The sequence below is a fragment of the Xenopus laevis genome, chromosome 5L (assembly GCF_017654675.1).
Source record: "Xenopus laevis strain J_2021 chromosome 5L, Xenopus_laevis_v10.1, whole genome shotgun sequence".
Taxonomy (NCBI): domain Eukaryota; kingdom Metazoa; phylum Chordata; class Amphibia; order Anura; family Pipidae; genus Xenopus; species Xenopus laevis.
Genome location: NC_054379.1, coordinates 99394733 through 99414196, shown reverse-complemented (window position 1 = coordinate 99414196; position 19464 = coordinate 99394733). Strand labels below are relative to the sequence as shown.

At 36.6% G+C, this 19464-nt stretch overlaps 1 protein-coding gene across 4 annotated transcripts in view; it reads right to left on the bottom strand.

Annotated features, from left to right (window-relative positions):
- The window catches only part of khdrbs2.L (KH domain containing, RNA binding, signal transduction associated 2 L homeolog), a 141882-nt gene that overhangs the window by 61641 nt on the left and 60777 nt on the right, over positions 1-19464 (bottom strand). For all 4 annotated transcript variants that reach the window (XR_005961313.1, XR_005961314.1, XR_005961315.1 and 1 more), the window contains exons 3-4: positions 9186-9302; positions 1472-1618 (exon numbers count right to left, since the gene is read on the bottom strand). Coding sequence is in view for 1 of the 4 variants with exons in the window: in XM_041563158.1 (XP_041419092.1) it covers positions 1472-1618; positions 9186-9302 (264 nt within the window). In the remaining 3 variants the exon portion in view is untranslated. The remainder of the gene's footprint in view (positions 1-1471; positions 1619-9185; positions 9303-19464) is intronic.

Below are 19464 nucleotides of genomic sequence, written 5' to 3'. Positions count from 1 at the left end.
CACTGTGGCTTCTTCTGTTACATTGAGTAGGAGAAACAATAGCCTACCAGAAAGCAGTTCCATAGTGTAGCACTGGCTCTTTCTGAAAGCACATGACCAGGCAAAATTATCTGAGATGGCGCCTACACACCAATATTACAAAATTTTAAAAAAATACACTTATTGGTTCAGGAATTAAATTTTATATGGTAGAGTGAATTATTTGCAGCGTAAACAGTGTAATTTAGAAATAAAAATGACACCATAAAAATGATGACAGAATCCCTTTTGTTTAGGCCCTAGGCAGCTAGCTCTTTCTGTTTCCAGGTCATATACTGTAGCAGGTGTGACAACTGCAGCAGTTCAAAATAACTTTTTTTTGTATAGTGACTTTGCCAATGTGGAATGCAGGGTTAATACTATGCCTTTGTAAATGAATGTCTATCTTTCAGAATGTTATAGTAGCATTTTTAACCTATGGATGTTTATACAGGGGTTAACAACATTTGACTCTTCTCTGGATATCGCTCATGATTTTTTATTTTTTGTTGAAAATGTATTCTGTTTGTTTTTTAATTTAAAAAATCCACGTTATACTACTTTTTCCTATTTTAAAGCACTAATTTGAAAGTTGCTTTTTTCATTGACCCCCCTGTAAACAAGATACTTTGTTCCAAGTTCTTTATCTAAGCAGCTGTAAGAGTACCTAGTGGTCTAGCTGTCCATGGTGGTCCGGTGGGAAGGCAGTGGGGACGCCTGCAGCGGGGTCTCTTGCCTGCCCAGAACACATCCCTCTGATCGTCTCTCAAGTAAGACCTGGCGGCATCCAAGTAGCAGAGAGCTCCGCCCAAAGCGAAAGGCGGTTGTTAGAGGCAGAAGGGTGAGCCAAGACTGGGACATTGAGGGTTGTTCTGGGTTTTGGGAAACCAGGTGTGACAGCAGGAGCCTTTGAGCAGCTCATTATGAGAAGGTTCTATGTGAACAAGGGGCCGCCAAAGCCAACTAAGTGCCCTAGGCAACCCAACCAGCCATCTCGCTCCCCCGTGCTATGGGGACGAGATGCGGGAAGTGGGGCAGAGGGAACAAGCAAACCCGGACTAGGGGTAGGCAGAAAACCCTTCAAAAAGTAATTTGTTCAGCACCCCCCCCCATGCTGCACCGTAGGCAGGTGCCTCTTCTGCCTACCCCTAGTTTCAGTCCTGCTCTGGACACTTGGTTAGTTTTAGCAGATCATCCATTGCTTTTGTGGCACAGGAAGTGACAGGAAGTGCCAAAGTAAAAATAGTTTCATATTCTTGTTTAGTGCAGAAATAACGAAATAAATATTTCTTATTTAAAACAACAGGCAAGTATGTTCATCACAAGTCCTATTTGTTGAGCTCATGCTAAAAAGTAGTGTATGTCACTTTAAAATATTATACAATTAGCCTTCAGTTTCAGTCATCAAAATGAAATCTAGATGTATGAAAACAGACTGATTTTTGACACTTACCGGAACAAGAAATTTTTTAATCTCTTCTAATGCGTGGCTCATGCGAGAATAAGCTTCTCCTGGTGGAGCAAACACTTCAATTAATACATGAAGCTCATCACCTAAGTGTGCATATTTTGATTCCCCGCTCTTTCTTAATTCTTCTTCCTGAAATATAATATTTATAGATATATAAAATAACTTTTTTATAAATTTTTTTTTGCATTGATTATAAACAATAACTTTTTTTTTGCATTGATTATAAACAAAGCTAAAAAAAAATTTCCAGGCAATGTGAAACTATATAATTGAAATATATTCTAAACAATAACTTGGTTTTACAAGTTTGGCAAAATATTGTATCCTTATTTCAAGTTTGGGATTATTTTAAAAGATGGTGGGATTTTATAGGGTTCGGGTTCATTATGGTTGCCAACCTGTCTAATAATCCCTAAAATAATCCATAGCTGATTTGAGTTTCTAGATTAAAAAAAACTGTAATGTAAAGCTCTTTATTATTATTTAATTCAACAGAAACTTCCCCATGCAGATATCATAGAAATACAATATACTATATACCTATAAAATAAGTATATAGTATTATATCAGAATTAGACGTTACATCCAATCAAGGGCCAGTGCAGAACATAATGTTATCATTTAATAATACATTAAAGTTATACCACTTGTATACCAAGAAAATTGCCTGCATATCCTCATAAAATTAATAAACATAGGAATTAATCAAATAAATTCATGCATGCAATATCTAAAAAATAACGAGGCAGAACTAATTTTCACAATATAAAAGGTTCTGAAGTGATATCCATGTAGGGAATGTACCAAATGTACCATTATGTATATGTTACAATCATCAAAAACCTGTATCACAAAAAATTGGAGCAATGAATCCCAAAGGCTGCACACAGGATTAATTATAATTCAAAGCGAAACGTTTTGAATTTCTGACAAGCAAAAGAAAAATATGTTTTGTGAAATATCAACCAAGTATTTGCTTATTTAATAATATTAATAATATTATAATATTTGCTTATAAATCTTTAAAATAGGGTGAACAAATTTTCATCCATAAATCAGCATTGTAGTTTTTGGCAACTAAATATAACTTTATTTGAATTACATTTCAAAGAAAATTATATGCGCCCCAGAATATCATATTGTGACTGTATGACTGCAGGAGAATCTTCACCCTTAATGAAAACGCGGATGAACAATTCTACCATATAAGTGTAGAACACTATTTTGCACCACAAATGCCTCTTTTTTTCTGTATATGTGGATTAAATGGTAAACCCCTTACACTCAAAGTTGGAGCCTTGCATGTGGCTGAGGTTATGCTTGCGACCGACAGTTATGCAGTTTTATGCAGAATGGATGTCAATAGACAGTAAATTTATTAAGCAAAAACAGAGAATACTGTGCTACAAGTCAAGGCAGATGTCTCATTTTATATGGGTGTAGAAATTGTGTGTGATGAGGAATTGACCTAAAATATGACAGGTGTACATAACATCATTGACCACTTCAATTTTAGCAAGCCATAGATGAGTCCAATATTCACAATGGAATTCATTTTAAATGAAGGATTGTATTTTACTCAGTTCAATATTGTTTTCCATATTAATATTATAACCACTCGAATAAGTGATAGATCTTTAACATAAAATGATGTTTTAATTTCCATTTTAAAGTATTATATACTGCTTTATGAAAAAAGCTTTTCAAACAGCTGGGCTATTATCCAATATACCACATGTTCCTCGGCAGTTATAAAAATAACATGTCATTGAAACAAGATTATGAAGCCCGTGGCCAGTCTGGAGACTGTAAATGTCCCTTGGAATGTGACATCCTCACCCCTTCAAGCCTATAGGTGGACTGGACTGACAAGTTGCTGTTATAGCTGAGCATCTCTGAATAATGAGAGGTCAAACAGGCAAGAGCTTCAAGTTTGATTCAATGAAAGTTAACTGCTGAGAGCAGAAATATAGAAACTCAATGAAGGCACACCATGTAACAGCTTTTAAAAACGGATTAAGCTATGTTGCAAATGTAAAATCCTTTAGGGTAAACTTGGGATAAAAAGAGCTTATAAACATAGAAACACTGCCAGAAACAAGATTAAATATTTCAATACAAGCATCAGCAATAATGTTGGAATCTTTCAAAATCTGCTCAAATTTAAATACAATTCCTGTATACCATTCCCTGTGAGCATTGTTATTTGCAGAGAATGAGATCTTCATTTTCCTTTCTCCAACAAAGCGGAATTTAAAGCTTTTAACTTGCAAATAAATCCAGTGTAAGTCACAGACTGCAATTAGAAAATGGTATTGTTCAACAACCTTCATCACAATTAAACTGCCCTTCATTATCTATCTTGAGAGGGGCTGATTCACTATGGGTCGAATATCGAGGGTTAATTAACCCTCGATATTCGACTAGGAATTGAAATCCTTGACTTCGAATATCGAAGTCGAAGGATTTAGCGCAGAAAATTCGATTATTCCTTCGATCGAACGATTAAATCCTTCGAATCGAACGTTTAAATCCTTCGAATCAAACGATTCGAAGGATTTTAATCCAACGATCGAAGGAATATCCTTCGATCAAAAAAACTTAGGCAAGCCTATGGGGACCTTCCCCATAGGCTAACATTGAGTTCGGTAGCTTTTATCTGCCAAACTAGGGGGTCGAAGTTTTTTTTAAAGAGACAGTACTTCGGCTATCGAATGGTCGAATAGTCGAACGATTTTTAGTTCGAATCCTTCGATTCGTAGTCGTAGTCGAAGGTCGAAGTAGCCCATTCGATGGTCGAAGTAGCCCAAAAAACCTTCGAAATTCGAAGTTTTTTTACTTCGAATCCTTCACTCGAATTTAGTGAATCAGCCCCTGACTGTAATAAAAAAGGATGAATACAATATTGTTTTTATATAAGCGTCAATATATTTGTGAATACCCTTCCCCAACATCTACAATAAGTAAAAAAAAAAGTGCAAGCTTCTATGTTGTGCATGTGTGTACTCACAGGCATACAAGCTACAGAATAGAGCTTTCCCTAAGCATGTTGTTTTACCTGTGCTGAGAGTGATACGTTTATTTAACTAGCCAGGGGAGAGCAGGCAGAAGGCAAAGACTGAAATCCTGGGAGTTCATTCATTAAACTACATTTAGGGGGGGTTATTTATCAGAATCCGAATTTATCTCATTATTTTCTGAAATATAATCCAACCAAATCCACACAGGTTATTTCCCTTTATTTATATATAAATACATTTTCCAAAAAATTACAGTTCGGGAAAAAACTTGAAAAAACATGGAAAATTTGGATCATAGGAATTTTTCTGCTTTTTCAGATTTTTGCCCGAAAACCACAAAATCTTCAGATTATTGCACATAACCCAGCGCAGATCAGGATATCTTTGAGACTTCTGCCATTGACATACAACTTTGGCAGTTCTGTAATGCTGGATTTTTAGATTCAGACTTTTTCCATCCTTGGAGTATAATAAATCCTGAAATGCCCATAATACCAATTGGTTGAATACAGTTGGAAATGACAAGTATGGAGTACAGAGGTGTATCACTTGCAAATGGTAGTACTTGTAAATATGTAAACTAAGCTTGTATTTAGGTTTGTAACCTATTTTGTGATTAATTGGAATTATGATCTTTATGACTGGATTAAGTTCCTTTAAATTCTGTGTCTTTTGTTTCTGTCATTAGCCTTTGATTAAGTCCCCCTTGAAGGCACATAAAGTGTAAGGCTTTTTGTTTGCACCATGGGTGCCATAACTTTTTAATAAACAATTTAAACAGTAGAAGCCGACTGTGGTCCGGTTTGTGCCAGCCTATTTTCTAATGGTCTGCTCATGGCATATTCCTTAAGATGAACGTCTGATGCATGAACACCTGGACCCACCTAGTTGTGAGGTTACGGAAATAATGTTTATCATCTGTTTTTTTTTTGTCTTTGGCTTCCAATTAATGTGTTACCAATATTATTATTATTATTATTATTATATTTGATATTTTTTCATTCAATGAATTCACAAATGCTACAAGTATAGTTGTCTTACATATTAGACCAACCGCTATTCACTGGTCATGCTACGAACTAACACTGAATCTCCCCCACTATACAGTTTTATGCCATTATTTTACATGATGAAATTTTTTGGTTGTTGATACAAATTGCCATCAATTTGGCATGACTAGGCAATAATCTTGGTGCTAGACCTTAGTAAACATTGTAAAACAGTTTAGGTAGTGTCATGGAATTTCAGGAACTGGAGACCACTTGAGGTGAAACACCAAGTGTATTTGACACAAGCTCAGTTGATCCTGCACTCACAAATAGTCAGAACCCAAAACAAATAACCACAGAGTTTTATAGATTTGGGAACCTATGACATGAGAATGTACAAGTACAGGACTAAAAGGAAGTTACTGGCGGGAAAGCATAGAGATATCACTCCACAGCACAGAAAAACAAAGAATTGCTTTTATAGCCAAGCAGGTGTCTCTGCCTCAAGGCCACGGTACTAGTGTGCAAGGCTTACTTGAGAACAGAATCCATCCAGTCAGGGGGGCTCCCGGGGGAATCTGCATACACAGAATTTAATAGCAACAGAGGTTACAGAAGTGATTGCCGTTCAGTAAACCAGCTCTAGTGCTATTTCTGGTGAAATTAATTATCACCTTCTGTGGCACTTTAGTAAGCAGACTCCCAGGTTACAGAACTGAGTCAGAGGTAATTGTACAATGAATGAGAAACCCAGTATCAAGCTAATGTCCGGAGAAAGAAATAAACATAGAGAAGAATGCCCTGCAGCCCAATCAACTTAAATGTTGGTAACGTTTTATAATTAAAGAACAATTTGAACACCCCAATGATATGATAATGTTTTTGTTTTATTTACTTCTAGTGCAAACACAGGAAGCAAAAGGCATAGTCTAGTAAATGTTATAAAGCTGTGTTACTGTGTAGAGAGGTAGTGAGGTGTTGGGTAAGTAAATTATCCAGCAATCCTCTTTCTGAAATCAAATTAAATGCAAAATGTAATAATCTATGAACAATTTCTTCCCTTTCAAATACTGTATTTGAATGACTAAAGGAAAATTCCTACCCTGAAATACTTTTGTAATATGAAATGCTGTTGTGTGACCTAATGCAAGGATAGAACAATCTCTAATAGCCCAGCCTTGTGTATGTTATAAAACTAAGATATGGAATGAAACAGAATCATTAACTGGCAAAACAGTTGTGAATGATGCACACATTATCTGGATATTTGACTCAATGAGACAATGTCCTTCATTTTAAAAAGAACCTTAGCACACGTCTTTCACTTAAGATGAAGATTGAAAATATGCACTGTGGTGCTTTGTGTGATGTTAAAATAATGTTTGCTGTATCTATATTTTGTGGCACTGTTCCTTAAAATCACTCTATATCAATAACGCTTCCCCATGAAATTGAACTTGAAAATAAACATATTTTTAATCAGATATTGACATCAACTGTTCAAATCCAAACTCCCAAATGCAAATTACATTTTTGGAGAAAAGACAATTATTTCAAATTCTAAATTGTCAAATTTTGATTCTTGGAAAATATAAATAACACAAAGAAGAATATAGAGTGTAGGATTTGTAACTCGGTAAAACAGTATTGGCCTGTATACAGGATATGGAAGTGCATATATCTATTTTATACGCCAGCTTTTGCCAGACAAAAAATAGCATGGTACAACCTGCTCATGACAAAATTGCTTGTGTTCAGTTAGCCTGTAGCAATATAATACAGTTGGTTTATTACCTTAATAGTAGCTTATGACAGCATATTGAAATCTTTAATAATTGGTAAACTGTTTACTGCATTGCTTGAAAATGTAAATATTACACTGAACTTTATTTCCCTCTGCCATATCAGTCCTACATACTTAAAGCAGGAAAAAGAAATGAAATATAAGCCCATCACTAAATAAATATGTGTTGTTGCCCTGCACTTACAGGATGTCGGTATTTATGCATTTTTTAATGAAGTGCAACTTGTATAGACTTTACTTATGTGGCGCAAATCTATTCTGGTGCTCTGTATAGAGATTATGGATCATTCATATCAGTCCCTGCCCAAGTGGAGCTTACAATCTAAGGTCTCTTTCACTTGTACCAGTTTGGACCTATAAAGCCCTTACCAAAAATAGGTTCCCTGATTAGGCAATGTGAATAGGACTCTCCTGGGTTGTTGTTGCGGCTGGCCAATCGCTGATCACTGCATCATAGCCCCACCCCTCATATCACAGTTCTGCTCTGATGTCAACTGTCCCTGCCCATGACGTCACTGCCAACCCTCATTTGGAATTCCAAAAGAAGAAAGGTGGTGGCAGCCCTAACAAGCACACATACAATGGTCACTTTTATCAGGAGCCAACTAACCTTCCTGTATATTTTAGAGCATAGGAGGAAACCACACAAATATCTATATGCAATTACAATGATTAAGTGCCATATGAAACACAGGAGTTAGGAGACCCCTCCTTTGTAGAACAAGAAATGTGAAAACAACTTGCACAAGTTTTATAAATGCAATCTTAGATCAGTTTGCCCTTGAAAACATGAAAGAACAAGTAACAAATGCTGCTTTGAGGTTTAACATTAAAATGTATTATAATACTGTAGGTGTTTTCATGCAGTTTCTAAACAACAATGTAGAAAATGCTTTCTTGCGCTTGATATCATTTTTGTGAATGGCTGAAAAGCTTTAAGTAATCAATCATCCTAGGGATAAAAAGTAAGGGAATGAAGGACAAGTAGAAAAATAAATAAATAAAAACCAGTATTATGCCAACCATGTTCTTAGATGTGTCAGCGATACAATGAATCAGTGACATTGCTGAATACAGTTCTGCTTGTGATGCAAATAAAGCAAAAACTCAATATTGTATGAACACAAAGGAAATGTATGATTTTGTCCTTGGCAGAAAAAAGAAGGATTTTGTTTGTCACTGTTCAACAGGAAATGCAGTTTCAAAGAAACTTCATATGAAGTGCAAAGTGAAATAAAATAGTAAATATCTTGGGCTGACTTTGCATTCAGTAGTCTACAATAAAAGACATATTTTTCAGCCCCAAAGTGTCAAGCAAAACAATTCAGAGCTTGTTGATTTCTAAATTATTTATACAGATTTTTATTGGACAATTTTTCATATTACAATCTCCATATTACATGTAATGCACATTTTCATTTTGACACACAAGTTACATCTTTAAATAGGAGAAAATGCTTCTCATTTATTTCACCATAGTCTTAATCAATGTAATAATGTTCTGGATTGTCCTTTCCTTAAAACATATTTTTCTTTCCTACCTATTTTGGATAGTTTTTAATTTTTTTTCATTTCCATTTACCTTTAGACCTACCTGTCCCTTATTTTTCTCCTCTTCCCCTTTCTAATCATTGGACGAGGTACACAATATAGACAACAATGCAAATGTATACTGTTAATCAATCCATCTGCAACTTTACAACCATATTGTCACAGGCCCACAATGATTACTTTTTCAAGATTTGTAGCATTAGAGCTCAGACTTCCAATAAGATGCCCAAAGCTTCATATGAAAGGACCTTACTTATCATTTATATACAATATAATGCCTGTTAAAAGATAATTGATCTAATATATCATATTCATCATTAAAGAAATGGTACCTTGATTTTGTCTCTCATTGAGCCATTTCCTAAGATTGACATTTTTGCTCCAGTCTCTTCTTGCAACCTCTTCAAAGAGTTGCCTCTTGGGCCAAGCAACTTCCCCACAAAATTGAACTGAAAAATAAAAATTAACATTAGGCCAACAATTTACAATGGCTACAGCAACTGCATTATAAATAGTTTTGATAGCATTACCACAAGATCACATGCTGAAGAGCAAATAACAAAGTTTATTTTTAATTTATGTATAGTACAGAGCACACAGAGCAAAGCAATACCTTACAATAGTAGAATGACCGCAAGTCTGTTTGCTCCTTTATGATCTTTGTAATTTAAGGACCTATTTAAACTCTGAAATACAATTTAATTCTCTGTTGATAAAATAATTGACTGTTCATAAATCATCAAAAAAGTGTTTGAAAATGGATGGTAAAATAATTGTAGATACAAATTATATTCTAGTAAGTGCTGCAGAAATCCTAATGGAAATAGAAAATTGCCTATTTTTTACTAAATGTAACAAATATTACTACTCTAGTGTTTGATAAATACGGGCCATATTTTCACATTGCATTTTACTTCTTCTGTCCCTTTATTACTTATTGTGAATAATGAATTACGAATTATGAATTACTTGATCATGACATGATTTATTTTTTCAGACAAAGCCAAGGGCTAATATTCTTACCAAAATGTCCAAGGTCACTGCAGTTCAAGCTACTAATTCACCACATTCCTGTTTATTTTTGGTATATGGCATTTAGCCATGCACTAAATTGTATATTATACAGTGAATATTTATTATAGAGAGTTTTTAGCATTATTGATTCTTTGGACACATTACATTTTTCAATGCTGCCAATCTAGCAACAAAGAACAGCCAGGCTGGTTTTGTAATGAAATGGATTAGGAGAGGCTGAGTTTGGATTGGATGAGCCCCTTGCTAGTCCAGCAATTCCTGCGTTGCTTTTGCTCTCTTCTTGCAATTCATTCCTTAGCCACTGGGCACCCATTACCTGTACTCTAACTACCTGCCATGCATTCATTCAATGCAGATCTGCCCCAGCTATTTCCTTTTAATCCAAAATAACGCCCGGCCCACTAAATTCTAAATGTATTTGTAAATGTATCTGTAGAGTTTGTTGGAAAATTTCCCTCCACCCGTCGATAAATATGAATGTTGACCCCACTCTAATATAATGAATGTTTCTAGTTTGTGAAGTAAAATGAGAAAATCAGGCTGTAGAGAATCAGGTTGCTGTTATCCTAGATATTCATAAAACTATTGAAGGATTGGGGTTTAAACTGAAAATGGCTAAAAACCAGACTAAAGGGTCAAAATAAAATTATTAAGAGAAATGACAAACATGCAAAATATATTAAAGGCCCATTTAATTTAATCACAATAACCCACAAGTAATAATTTATTAATTTCTGCAGCAAAAATATATAAGGGATTGCAGCACTGGAACACATTTGCACATTTGCTAATAAAATAAGTTTGTGATGTTAAAGTCAATAATTTCCAGATATAATGGCATTCCACTCACACCTTATATATATTTTATAGATATTTCATGTAGCACATCACGGCACTGAAGATTATGTGATGCGAGTAACAAATACAGTAAGAACACAGCTAGAATCATTAGCTCAACATGATTATCTGACTTGCCTTTGCTAATGCCTGCATTTTATTGTATAGTGAGAGTTTTTAGCATTATTGATTCTTTGGACAAGTGACAGGTTTTTATCATCTGTTAAAAGCTTTTTTAGATAATGGAGTGCAATTATGAAGGTAGCTTAAACAATCATTTCATAGATCTAAAGCTAAGCACCATTTGGTCTTCTGGTTTGCCACACATAAATCATTATATAACTGATTTGCTGGTGAGGGCTGAGTTCATTAAGTCGGTGTAATAACGTACTCTGGTGGTCTAGTGGGAGGGGGCCTGCAGGGACGGTTGCAGACTCCTCGGCGGGGACGCCCGCCACACTGTTGCTCCTCTGCTGGTTCTGCTTCTTAAGTTGCGCGTTATGACGCCAGCACGCAGTGGCGCGAACTTTAAGTATTTAAAGCCACAGAATATGTTTTTGCTTGCCCGTTATAGGTTCATTCCTAGTGAGTTCCTGGTGCCTATCTGAGTTTATTCCTGTCTGATTCTAATACCTGTTGTGACCCCTGCCTGTTTTGTGACAATTCTGACTTCCGAAATCCATAATCCTCCTGATTGATCTCCTGGTTTGACCCTTGCCTGTGTGACTCCGTTTGCACTCTGCCTGCCTCGATCCGGCCTGATCTGACTACACTTTCCACCTACGACCTTGTACTATGATCTTCTGCCCAAAAGACTTTGTTTTACCGTCGTGCCCCCTTTGCTCGTCCAGAACCCTTCACTTGGCACCTCTCTTAATAAGACCTAGCGGCATCTGATTAGCCGAGGGCTCCTCCCGAGGTGAAAGGCGGCTGTTAAAGGCGGAAGCAAGAGCCGGGAACAGGGTGCTTAGCATTGGTTCTGGATTTAGGGTGCTAACCATGACAGCCGGATTTTACTGCTCACTGAACTAACATATATATACTTTTTTTAAAAAAAATGTTTCTTTTTTAAGCCTATACTCTTTTTTGGGGTTTAATAACACTTCTTGTTTCCATACTATTAATGCCTGGAAAAAAAAACAATAGCCAATCGAACCAAGCACTTTTAGTCTGACACAGAGTTCATAATCTGTTTCATTGAAATATCTAAAATATTTTCATCTTGACATCTAGCAGAGCATATTTTTTGTACCTGCATTCCATTGTAAATCCTTAGCACCCATTTGCAATACATTTATATGGCCATTTAGCACATTTCCCTTTCTGCTTACATAAATATTGTTTAAAAACTGCAAGCTACGTATTTTCCTTCATTTGGAGAAAATGTGCTTTTTTTCCTCCCTGTGCAAATCTTAACCAACTCCACATTAGCAAAGAAACAGAAACGCTGTGTCCTTACTTTGGAGTGGCCTCCCAGTGATTAAAGCATTTGCTGGTATTCTCTCATAATCACAAGAGTATTTACCACAGACGACTCTGAACTCTGGACAACACAGACACAGACAGTTTTTAAATCAGCTTTTCTGGTGCTGCAGGAAAGAAGTGAATACTCTGCTGTGGGTGGAAGTGGATAACTGTCCGATAAATCTATAATGTTAATTCCAGGGAATGTAATGCCTTTGTGATCAGACACTGTAACAAGGAGTATTGTTTTAATTTGGTTATCAAACTACACTGCAAATCTGGATATATTTAAATTGTAAATAAGGGTTTTTTTTCTACTACCTGATCTACAGGGACACTGAATAGCTAGGTTAAGAATGACATAACCAGGGAGACAAAATACCTCCTTTTTAATCAGTTGCATGGGATGGAGTATAATATTATTTTAATGTAGCTTCCTACATCCTACTTCCTCCATTTGATTAATTTAAAATGACCTTCAAAATGGCATAGTGGCCTAAGTAATGGATGGAATTTTTCAATGTAACAAATTCCATAGTGGTGGAACTGTACTATATATATAAGAAGCTTGGATACGTGGGTGCACATCAGGAGCCTTTAGACAAAAAGAAATTGGATTAAAAATATAAACTTTTATTAGAACATTTTAAAATTGGCCAACGTTTTGGTCTCCACCTAAGACCTTTGTCAAGACCATAACAAATATTAAAATGAACCTAATTAAATAGAGAAAGTATGGAAGCACTCACCCAATCACGAATAGCAAGGAAGGTCACATGAGTAGAGGTTGAATAACCACCCCAAAAGGAGAAGAAGCCCAGGTGTTCTTAATCACCACATAGTCAAGGAAAAGAGAAAATGAAAATCCCTGTGATGAAAGGAAACATGAACACAGTAAATAAGAAAAATAAATATAATAAGTTAAATTAGAAAAAAGAAAACCCACGCCAATACCAACTATATAGAGACATGTAATGTAAAGGGCAAAAAGATACATAAGTAAGCCACTTGTTACATAATAGGTAACACAGTCTCGCAACACTGTGTCTGAAACTGTCACGAGCTGTAAGCTCTAAACGTATCAAAAATAAAGAATAAAGCAATAAAGCAAACAAAGGATCAGCGTTGATTTAAAAAGCAAGTTAGAGGGCAATTCTCATTCAAACCGTTAGGGGCAAGAGTGTTCAGCTTCTTAATCCAAAAGACTTCCCTCTGGAGCAGCATTTTTGAACGATCACCCCCTCGCCTTAAGGGAGGAATATGATCGATTGCTATATATTTGAAAATTGGGAGTCTATGTCCACATTCAAGATAATGTTTAGCCACCGGCTTGTTAGTCAAACCATCCCTAAAGGCTGTACTTATGGCTGACCGATGCCCATCCATCCGTAATCTAAGGGTCTGATCCGTTTTGCCCACATATGAAAGGCCACAAGGGCACGTGATCAGGTATACCACAAAACTCGTGTTGCAATTAATGTGTTGTCTGATCAAAAACCTCCTACCAGTTTGTGGATGTAAAAAAGATTGTCCTGGTGTCATATGTCGACAGGAGATACAATTTGGGCATCTAAAACACCCCGGCTTAGGACCTGTTAACCAGGACTGTTTGATATTGGTGTAACAATCCACTGGGTCATTTTTTACTAGTAAATCCCGTAAATTAGTGCCCCGTCGATAACAGATCATAGGGGGATCCTGTATAATCCTACCAAGTTCCTTATCTGCTTGTATGATGTTCCATTGTTTTTTGACAAATTTACCCATGTCCTTGGTACAGGCATTATATTTTGTACTGAACACTAAACCTGAGTGGCTAGCATTGGGCGCTGATAACCCCTGATAACGTTTGATTGCTTTTTCTAAGGCCACCCTTAGGACACTGTCGGAATAACCCCGTTCTTTAAAACGGTCCCACATATCAGAAATCTGATGGTCACATACCGATTGAATAGAATTATTACGCAGTACTCTGCAGAATTGGGAAATGGGTAGAGACATTTTCATGGGACTTGGGTGACAACTCGAAAAATGAAGAAGAATATTTTTGTCGGTCGGTTTACGAAACAAAGAATAATCCAGAGTGTCAACACTTACAGATAATGTGACATCCAAGAAATTAATTTTGGTGGGATGTAGCTCATGAGTAAATCGTATGGGGCTGTCTATTGAATTGAGCTCACTGACCATCTCAATGAACTGTGTATCAGTGCCTCGCCACACTATGACCAAATCGTCGATATAACGACGAAAAAAGAGAAGTCTATCTCCGAATTTTGGTAAAATATGTTCCTGTTCATACTGATGCATGAACAGGTTGGCATAAGCGGGCGCCATGGCAGCACCCATAGCTGTCCCCGAGGTCTGTAAATAATAACCATTTTCAAAACGAAAGTAATTCAGAGTCAGAGTTAACTCAAGCAGACTTAATACAAAAGGAATTGGGGGACCTGTATAGGGACCAAATTCTTCAAGTGAGCGTTGGACTGCTGCAATACCGGTACTATGGGGGATGCAGGTATACAAACTGACGACATCCATGCTAGCCAGCATACAAGGTTCTCCCTGTGGTAACCGTAGAGATTTAATACAATCTAACAAATGACTGGTATCCTTCAAATATGTTGGAGTATTGCGAACAACTGGCTGCAGGATGGAATCTAAGTATAAACAAATTGGATGGAGTAACGAATCACGACCTGACACGATTGGTCGGCCGGGTGGACAGGTCAAACTCTTGTGAACTTTGGGCAAAGTATAAAGCACAGGGCATTTGGGGTGTTCATGTAACAAAAAACTTTTCAACTGAGTACTAATCAAACCTTCATCAAACGCCTTAATCACCGTGTTATAAACTTTAGTTTTAAATCGGGTCGCAGGACGCCTATTGAATCTAAAAGATCACTTTAAGAATACTCAACAGGAGTCGACTGCTGGACATGCCCTTAAATTGAAAAGCCTCTTTACCCCACCAACTGCTAATCCGGCTATTAAATTGTTTAGAAATTCTATTGAACAGGAAGGAGTGATGAGATCCTCATCCTGCACCTATAAGAACAATTTAACTAAGGTTGAAAGAGCTGCCATAAAAACCCTTGTGAGTGACAAAGGCATCGTAATCCGCCCTGCGGACAAGGGTGGGGGTACTGTTATATTGGATTACAGTGACTATAAGTCAGATATTATGCGACAGTTGTCTGATACTAATGTGTATTCTTGTTTGCCGGGTGATCCTGTGACCCGATTTAAAACTAAAGTTTATAACACGGTGATTAAGGCGTTTGATGAAGGTTTGATTAGTACTCAGTTGAAAAGTTTTTTGTTACATGAACACCCCAAATGCCCTGTGCTTTATACTTTGCCCAAAGTTCACAAGAGTTTGACCTGTCCACCCGGCCGACCAATCGTGTCAGGTCGTGATTCGTTACTCCATCCAATTTGTTTATACTTAGATTCCATCCTGCAGCCAGTTGTTCGCAATACTCCAACATATTTGAAGGATACCAGTCATTTGTTAGATTGTATTAAATCTCTACGGTTACCACAGGGAGAACCTTGTATGCTGGCTAGCATGGATGTCGTCAGTTTGTATACCTGCATCCCCCATAGTACCGGTATTGCAGCAGTCCAACGCTCACTTGAAGAATTTGGTCCCTATACAGGTCCCCCAATTCCTTTTGTATTAAGTCTGCTTGAGTTAACTCTGACTCTGAATTACTTTCGTTTTGAAAATGGTTATTATTTACAGACCTCGGGGACAGCTATGGGTGCTGCCATGGCGCCCGCTTATGCCAACCTGTTCATGCATCAGTATGAACAGGAACATATTTTACCAAAATTCGGAGATAGACTTCTCTTTTTTCGTCGTTATATCGACGATTTGGTCATAGTGTGGCGAGGCACTGATACACAGTTCATTGAGATGGTCAGTGAGCTCAATTCAATAGACAGCCCCATACGATTTACTCATGAGCTACATCCCACCAAAATTAATTTCTTGGATGTCACATTATCTGTAAGTGTTGACACTCTGGATTATTCTTTGTTTCGTAAACCGACCGACAAAAATATTCTTCTTCATTTTTCGAGTTGTCACCCAAGTCCCATGAAAATGTCTCTACCCATTTCCCAATTCTGCAGAGTACTGCGTAATAATTCTATTCAATCGGTATGTGACCATCAGATTTCTGATATGTGGGACCGTTTTAAAGAACGGGGTTATTCCGACAGTGTCCTAAGGGTGGCCTTAGAAAAAGCAATCAAACGTTATCAGGGGTTATCAGCGCCCAATGCTAGCCACTCAGGTTTAGTGTTCAGTACAAAATATAATGCCTGTACCAAGGACATGGGTAAATTTGTCAAAAAACAATGGAACATCATACAAGCAGATAAGGAACTTGGTAGGATTATACAGGATCCCCCTATGATCTGTTATCGACGGGGCACTAATTTACGGGATTTACTAGTAAAAAATGACCCAGTGGATTGTTACACCAATATCAAACAGTCCTGGTTAACAGGTCCTAAGCCGGGGTGTTTTAGATGCCCAAATTGTATCTCCTGTCGACATATGACACCAGGACAATCTTTTTTACATCCACAAACTGGTAGGAGGTTTTTGATCAGACAACACATTAATTGCAACACGAGTTTTGTGGTATACCTGATCACGTGCCCTTGTGGCCTTTCATATGTGGGCAAAACGGATCAGACCCTTAGATTACAGATGGATGGGCATCGGTCAGCCATAAGTACGGCCTTTAGGGATGGTTTGACTAACAAGCCGGTGGCTAAACATTATCTTGAATGTGGACATAGACTCCCAACTTTCAAATATATAGCAATCGATCATATTCCTCCCTTAAGGCGAGGGGGTGATCGTTCAAAAATGCTGCTCCAGAGGGAAGTCTTTTGGATTAAGAAGCTGAACACTCTTGCCCCTAACGGTTTGAATGAGAATTGCCCTCTAACTTGCTTTTTAAATCAACGCTGATCCTTTGTTTGCTTTATTGCTTTATTCTTTATTTTTGATACGTTTAGAGCTTACAGCTCGTGACAGTTTCAGACACAGTGTTGCGAGACTGTGTTACCTATTATGTAACAAGTGGCTTACTTATGTATCTTTTTGCCCTTTACATTACATGTCTCTATATAGTTGGTATTGGCGTGGGTTTTCTTTTTTCTAATTTAACTTATTATATTTATTTTTCTTATTTACTGTGTTCATGTTTCCTTTCATCACAGGGATTTTCATTTTCTCTTTTCCTTGACTATGTGGTGATTAAGAACACCTGGGCTTCTTCTCCTTTTGGGGTGGTTATTCAACCTCTACTCATGTGACCTTCCTTGCTATTCGTGATTGGGTGAGTGCTTCCATACTTTCTCTATTTAATTAGGTTCATTTTAATATTTGTTATGGTCTTGACAAAGGTCTTAGGTGGAGACCGAAACGTTGGCCAATTTTAAAATGTTCTAATAAAAGTTTATATTTTTAATCCAATTTCTTTTTGTCTAAAGGCTCCTGATGTGCACCCACGTATCCAAGCTTCTTATCTATTCCCAATTTGTGAGTAGCACTCGGGTCAATCGTGTTCAGTAATGGTGTGCGGAATTTCTACGAATTTTTTTATATATATATATATATATATATATATATCAATTTCAATTCCAAAGAGATCCGCACTCACGGGTCTTTTTTTGAAATTAAAAAATATTTTATTTCAGAGCTACAGACTAATGTTTTGGCCTCCACTCAGGCCTTTCTCAAAGTAACTAGTTAACACTAAACAAGCATTATATACAACAGTGATGACTGCCAAAAAGAAACAGCAGTGATGACTGCCAAAAAGGCATACTACCGTTATTACATCTGTTACTCAATGTCACATAAGTTCAATAACAGTTTTTTTTATCACAAATACTCCTTATTAGATTACATTATAAATAGATCTATTATTTGTGCAACTAGCAAAAAGTTAAAATCACAGATTAAAAACAACAACAAAATACTCAGTAACAATATTTTAAATATATTATACATTGTTTCACAAGCTGTGTTACATATGCTACTAAAGTGTCATTCTCTGAGGATGTAAAAAATCTTGGTGTTGCTTGTCCTGTTTGTAAGCTTTATTCTCACCCTCATTCACTGTAGCTGTGATTGCCATCCAATAAACTCGTTACCTTTCCCTAGAGCCCCAATACTCCTGATTGTCAATGTTCGCCTCGTCTTGTCCCTGTTCTCACTCGCCCCTCATCATCTCGGCCTACACTCATCCCCCACTGGAGTGCCACTTGCTTTGCGTGTCAAAATGCCCCATAAGGTTCTGTTAAGTTTATATAATTTCTCCCAAACATAAATACTGTATTGTTAACCTTGTGAACCCTAATAATATTATTGCGGGTAATATATATATTATATAAGAGCCATGAATATTCTCTAAATTATATCTTTATAAATAGTACTTAGTGATGATATTGGTTATAATTGGAGTTTAGTGATGCCACTTCTATCACATGACTGAAACTTGTGTATTATAATAAAGTACCCCCTGTTGCTAAATATGAGGATATTAGAAGTCACCACAGAGATCCATGACCTGTTTAAAAACACTCGGTCTATGGCCTCGTGGTTTTTTTTTTATGTCATGGAACAGCACCTCTGTAACTTATAATATCCACTATATATTATCTATCACTATATATTTTATATATATATATATATATATATATATATATATATATATATATATATACACACAAAAATATATCTAAGGTGGTATGGACAAACAATGTCTAATCCTTATCTATACTTATTGAGCTTATATATACTGTATGAGCTTGTGATCCTTAGGTTTTGTTTCATAAAAAGTGTTCCAAATACTGTATGGGTGCTTAATTGGATGTTATAAAATGCATATAAAATAACAAAACAGTATTTCCAAATGTCAAGAATAGATTTAACAGAAAAAGCTTTTCATTTTTGTGAAATAAAGAAAACAGAAAGTATGGTGTGTGCTTTAAGAACAGCAGGGTATTAGCAGATGAACGAGCCAAGGAACTATCCGGAGAGACATTAAACAAAGGCAACATCAGAGGAGATTTGGTGAAATATGAGTTCAGCACATAAAGGTGAGGGAGAATAAAGTGGAACTAAGCAGGAGTGAGCAATAAGCAGCACACTTCTATTTAATTATTTATACACCTGCTAGGAACAATAGCATAGGGAAAAAGATGTCCTAAAATAAAGGGAATACAGAGAACACAAAGGCTTTT